We start from the raw sequence: 6227 nt of genomic DNA on the forward strand, positions 1-6227 counted from the left end.
GGAACAACAAGGCCTACTTGCTAGCCGGATAGAAAAACAAGTGGTAATCATCCCTATTCTCACCTTAGGAGCAGGATAGAAAAACAGGTCCTTTAGGAGCAGCCTGCTATAAGTAAGAGATCAGAGTTCTAAATTCACTGATTACTATGTCAAAACAAGTGCTAATCATCCCTACTTGCTAGCCGGATAGGAAAACAGGGCTTTTAGGAACAGCCTGATATAAGTAAGATATCAGAGCTCTAAATTCACTGATTACTATGTCAAAACAGCTGCCAATCATCCCTATTCTCAGCTTCAGCAAATTTTCAAATATTTGGTAATGAACAGGCAAATGATTAAATGTTCATATACAGAATCTGAAATGTTCTCATTTATCAATTTAATGAGCAGAGAGACAGAAAAGTATTTGCTGACCTCAGTATCTGTGAGCAGAAAGCGCATAATTCGTCTAGGTGGAACTTCACGAGTCAGTTGGTTGTGGCCTTTGTGAACAACTTGTGCTAGAACAGGCCACTTTTCTGCTCCTTTCTGAATGTCTAGCACTGAAGATATATGTCTAGGCATGGTGACCTATACTGGTAAAGAAATCAGATAGTCAATTAAACAAAATAAAAAGGTTCTAAGAAAAAAAAGGCCATGAATGTTAAAACCTGATAATGTAATCTGTGAAGCTTTAAGAACTTCTTTATATACTATATTTTTAGTATGATGAGTGCATGATTCATCAAAATAAGTTGGCCTGATAAGCACTTTTACAGCCAAAGCTGTTTTGGCTCTTGAAAGTGCAACATATAATTGGCCATGTGAAAACATAGGTTCTTTCAAATATATACCAACAAAATCTAAAGTTTGGCCTTGTGCTTTATTTATTGTCATTGCAAAGCACAAACGAATTGGAAATTGTGTTCTCTTATATGGAACTGGATATTGTTCATCACTTGGTGGCTGCATGGAAATTCTATGTATAAAAACTTCTTTGCCACAAAAATCACCAACTGCAATTTTAGCACAAATAACATTCTTGCTCAAACTCTTTATTATCAGTCTAGTTCCATTGCATAATCCTTCGGCAGGATCAAGATTTCTTAAAAGAATTATTGGGGCATTGAGTTTTAACATTAACCTATGTGGAGGTAAATTGCTAGGTGTAAGAGTGTTCAGAAGATCAATATATTCAGATTGATGATTTTCATTCAGTGTTTCATCATAGCTTAGGTACTCAGTTAAATCTCCTGGAAATTTTTTGATCAATTCATCATTTATTTCATCTACAAAGTTATTCTTTGTAGTTAGAATTGCTCTATTTTGTGAGGAATGCAGTTTCTTTGAAGGATCTTTAAATTCAGGATACACAATATTGATTAGCTTTTCAATTGCATCAGTCTCATTATTATAGTTAACTATAATTGAAGATGGAAGTTTTACTATGTCATTCTCATCTGTTTCCTGTGTTCCATCTCCAATTTTTAAAAGAAACTGCGTGAATAAAGGATCTAATTTTGCTCTCATGTTCTCCGTTAATTGCAATTTCTCTAATTTGTGCCATAATGGAGAATTTATCAAACATGCATTTATCATTTCAGCTTTTGTTCCTTTTCTAACAACTGGTAATGTTTGTCTAAAATCTCTACCAAGTACCACTACCTTTCCCTCAAATATTTCTTCTGAATTCATTAAATCTCTTAAGAGATCATCTAAAGCTTCAATTGCTGCCTTTTTAGACATTGGTGCTTCATCCCAGATTATAAGTTTTGCTTCCTTGATCATTGCAGCTAAAGAAGTTTGTTTACTGACCTGACATGTTGCACCATCAAAGATATCTATTGGAATTTTAAATCTGGAATGTGCAGTACTTCCACCTGGTAAAATGGAAGCTGCAATTCCTGATGTAGCTGTAGCAAGAGCAAGATAGCCTTTAGATCTAACATCAGCTAACAAAGCTCTATACAAAAATGTTTTTCCAGTACCACCTAGACCATCAATGAAAAAAACACCAGGTTTATCTGAGTAAATTCTCTCAGATATGATTATGAATGCTTTTTTCTGTTTTTCATTGAGCAAGTTAATTGAATTTAAGTCAGTTTCTGAAATGACAATGTTTCTTTCTGCTCTTAATTCTCGAGTTTCATTCTCTATATTATCATAAGAGAATCTAGTGGGAATCAAATTATATGAATGTATACTTTTTCCCATGGATTGCAAAAAACCATCAATTTGTTGGAGGACATTTCTTTTCACTTGTGTACATGTCATAGCTGAACATTTGGCAAAATCTTCTGACATAGAAGATTCAAAATTTTGCCACAATGCCTTTGGGTCATTAGGACAAGAATAAACCAAAAGTGTTGCAAAAAGGCGCCTCATTTCATAGGGCATATGAAAGAGTGAGGCTTCTTGTAAACAAATTTCTTGGCTGTTATCATTTTGTAACAAGCCTCGAATTAACGCTGCCTCTTGGAACGTTTCTACTTGAACTCCATTAAAGGTTCTCAGGTCATTAAATGAAGTTGGACATCGAACCTTTGATAAAAGTAATCTCAAGTAGTATCGTTCTCCTTCAGAAGGATGAGCAGTCATTATTCGCCCTATTGATTCACCTCTTTCTCTCAATTTCCAGTATTTTTGCTTAGGTAACCAGACAAAATGATCAGGGAACTCTACATAAGTACAATTTAGATCCCGAGCTGCTTTATCTGTCCTATTCATGTAAAAAAATTCAGTGAGCATTGTTTTTTTCAAATGATAGTTATTGACAACATTTTGAAGATTAGCTGTTTTTTTGAAACTCATTGGCTGATAATTTTCCAAATGCAATTGTAAATGAATAATAGCTGGCTTTATTTCACTCATAGAAAATCTAAAGATTCTCCATGCTGCCTCAGGTGGAGAAACCCACCTAGCTGATACATATTGTTTAATTTCATCAATTTCTGAATCAGGTTTATTATTTACTACACAAAAGTTAGTTCTATCATGACCTTTATAGATATACTTGTAAATGTATTTGACTGCCTTAATTGTAGAACATATTTCAACATTAAGATGGCAATCAAATTTAGCCAAAAGATATGGATTGTATGGTACAACCCATCTGTTATCTAAAAGAGCTGATTTGATCTTAATTTGAACTCCATCATCTCTCCTTCGATATTCAGGATATGCATTAAGAGTTTGGATAGTTTCCTCACAGAAATTTTTAGGAAAATTATTCTTGCAAGTTCCATTTTTTCTCATGCATACATTTGTTGGATCAAGTGAACCACATGGTCCATGAAGCATATGTTTAATAACCAAATTATATAGATGTTCGTTTTTCTCTTTATTTGGTATCTCAGCACAGACAATTTTATCATATTCTTCAGGAGTATACATCTTGAATTTTGACTTTAAAATTAGCAAGAAGTGTGTATGTGGCAGTCCACATTTTTGGTATTCAATGACATAAGTGTAAGCTGCCACTTCACCAAAGATGCATTTTTTCAGAAGTTCATCTTTAAGCTGTTCTAACTTAGCATGAAATACTCTAGCAAGCAAATCTGGTCTGTTTTGTGCTTCTTCTTTGTCTATTAAGTGTTCTTTTATTTCTGGCCAATTAGGATTGCAAGTCATGGTCAGAAATATATCCGGTTTACCATACTTCTGTACTAATGTCATTGCATCCATGTATTTACGTCTCATATTTCTCGGCCCTCCAATAAATGATGGCGGTAATATGATACGTTGGCCAACATTAGATGCTTGACTCTCGCCTGATCCTAAAGCATCTATTATGCCTTTCAAGAACTCTCTCCTAATTTCCTCTTGTTGTAATCTATAAAAGTCAAGTCTTTGTGTCTCAAGCTTCACATATTGATCAACAATATATTGTTGTAGGAGGCGAGCAAAATGTAATAGCCAAGATTCATCATTGTCCCTAATCTGAAGTTTATAACAATAATATTCTCGAAGGGACACAAAATTTGGATCTTCATGTATGTTTTCCATTGCTGTGGAAAAAATAATAGTACATTATTAAATGTGTAATCATAAATATTAAATAGGTAAAATGAAAGATCATGGTATATAGTTATTATACTAACCATGTTCTTCATTTTGGATTAGTTGTTCTACTGTAGCAGCATTTTCAGGGGAAATGAAATCTGCCACAGGTTGCCTTTTTTTCCCCTTTCTTCCATTTACTTTTGCTCCTTTCTTTGGTATTCCTTGGTGCCAGCCAAGATCACCAAAAGGAAAAAGTATTGGATATTGGAGTGGATCATAACATCCATAATAGTATTGTATATTTTTTGAAGTGCCACTATGGGTTTGAACTCTAATATCACGCCTGCTGGTTTCTCCATTTTCTTGCCCCTCAACCCACAAGCTTGCAACTTGTGAAGTTGTTGGTCTATTATAGACTCTTTGATCAACACCAGGTAGAGTTTTTAACACAATGTAGTAGTTATCTAAATTAGGTATTTCTCTCAAATTTCTAAAGAATTTTGCATATGGGTTAGCCTCAAAAACTTGCATAATTTTCCTAATCACAGTTTCGGATAGTCTAGGACAAGCTGCTAATCGATTGTTTACTTCAGTTTCAAAGTCATTGAAATATAACTGCAAGTTATTATTATGACCATTGCTTGAACTGAAATCATTCAGAAAGTGATATACCTGTCCTTGAATTCTAAAAGTGTAAATTCCTTTATTCCTTTTTGATAAATTCTGATCAGCTTTAACACCAAAGGAAGTGAATCCAAAATGATTATTATATGTTCTAATAAGAGTTCTAAAAGATTGTGCCTCTTGTGAAGATGAAGTTAATAACTCTTTAAAGATATCTGGAATTTTATTTTGAGTCAAAACAACTTCACCATCTTGACAACAAAAATATGCTGTCTCAGAAAAAAACTTCTTGGCTCCGCAATGAGGACAATCTAGTTGGGTTGGTAGGATATCAGCTTTGTCAGGAATTATATCCAACAAAGCTCTTCCTGTTTTGCACTTTCTTCCTAAAATACAATTATTTGAGAGCATTTAGCAATCAAACCATTCAATTGATTTTAATGGCAGTGGAGAAAAACATATTAGAAAACTTAAAAGTATTAACTCTAGACCTGGCTGAGCTTTTTTGAGAGATGATTTGTGATGCTTCGAACGACATCGAGAACTACGCTGAACACCAACAACTGAGGAACACTCATTAACAATTGTGGTGCTTGTTTGCTTTTCAGTTATATTTGTAGAAGCAATTGATCTAGACTTTGCTCTCAATCTCTTCTTTTTCCATCTAAAGTAGGCATGTCTTCTATATTCTTTCTTATTTATCATCTCTTTAGCATAAATGTCAGAATATTCAAGAGGCCTGTTATTATAAGATATAACTGGAGTACTACCTATTATAGGTATATGTCTATTCACAAAGAGGGGAGGAGTATAATTAGTTAGTTGCATGTTTAGGCCTGATATTTCAGAACAAACATTTCTCCCTTTAACATTTGTGACTTGCTCACTCTGAAACTGATTTTCTATAACAAATGATTGCTCATTGCAGTTAACTTGTGATGAACCAGCAGGCTGAACATCAGACAGATTAATTAAAGATGAATTGATTGGGAGCAAAGAATGATTGTCAATAGAATCAGAGGTATAATGAATTCCTCCAATATTTTCTGAAGGAAACCAAACATTTTTACCTCTGCAGTCATTCGGCAGAATTAGGTTCCTATCGATGTGATTTTGTGAAGCACATGTTTCAACAAAGTGGTTTTCACGAATGTCATTCTCACAGTTGATAGTAAAAGGAGAATATGGCTCATAAACAGAAGAATCGAGACTAAACTTCATATGCTCAGTCAGCATATTTAAGTTTGTCTTTTTGTTTCTTTCCAACATTCTTAGATCAGGGGAATCATCAAACATCTCATCTATCAATCTAAAACCTGTACTAAATTTTTTTTTTTTTTTTTTCATTTTGAAACACAAAAAATCAAAATGTAATTTTATTATAAACAAAGCAAGATGCTAATCCAAAGGCACACAAAATGACAGAATCAAAGCATCCTAGAATAGCTAAAACTAAGTAATATATATAAAATGACAACCTTAATAAGCCAAAGGACAATGATACTAAATGATGTAATTATTGAATAGATAAGCAGCTAACAGCATCATGCAACATTTGAAATAAAAAACAGAGGGAAAAGTAAACTATCATAGCATAACATCAAACACATCGCATTCCTTAA

General features: G+C 33.6%; 1 protein-coding gene across 1 annotated transcript; it reads right to left on the minus strand.

The window, feature by feature from the left end:
• Positions 1-570: 570 nt before the first annotated feature.
• On the minus strand, positions 571-5901 carry LOC113737583 (uncharacterized). Its single transcript, XM_027264791.1, has 4 exons — positions 5097-5901; positions 4080-4991; positions 651-3986; positions 571-575 (listed from the first exon to the last, which is right to left on the minus strand). Exons 1-4 carry the CDS (start codon positions 5899-5901, stop codon positions 571-573), a joined length of 5058 nt encoding a protein of 1685 aa, XP_027120592.1.
• Between the last annotated feature and the right edge of the window lie 326 nt (positions 5902-6227).

This window comes from Coffea arabica, chromosome 3e (genome assembly GCF_036785885.1).
Source record: "Coffea arabica cultivar ET-39 chromosome 3e, Coffea Arabica ET-39 HiFi, whole genome shotgun sequence".
Classification (NCBI taxonomy): Eukaryota; Viridiplantae; Streptophyta; class Magnoliopsida; order Gentianales; family Rubiaceae; genus Coffea; species Coffea arabica.

What these genes read in the sequence shown, in the direction of transcription:
- LOC113737583 (XM_027264791.1), bottom strand. Translation starts at nt 5,901, where the DNA reads ATGTTTGATGATTCCCCTGATCTAAGAATGTTGGAAAGAAACAAAAAG. An exon ending in TCTCAAAAAAGCTCAGCCAG is followed by an intron (nt 4,992 to 5,096) that starts GTCTAGAGTTAA and finishes ATTGTATTTTAG; the next exon opens with GAAGAAAGTGCAAAACAGGA. An exon ending in AATCCAAAATGAAGAACATG is followed by an intron (nt 3,987 to 4,079) that starts GTTAGTATAATA and finishes TTTTTTCCACAG; the next exon opens with CAATGGAAAACATACATGAA.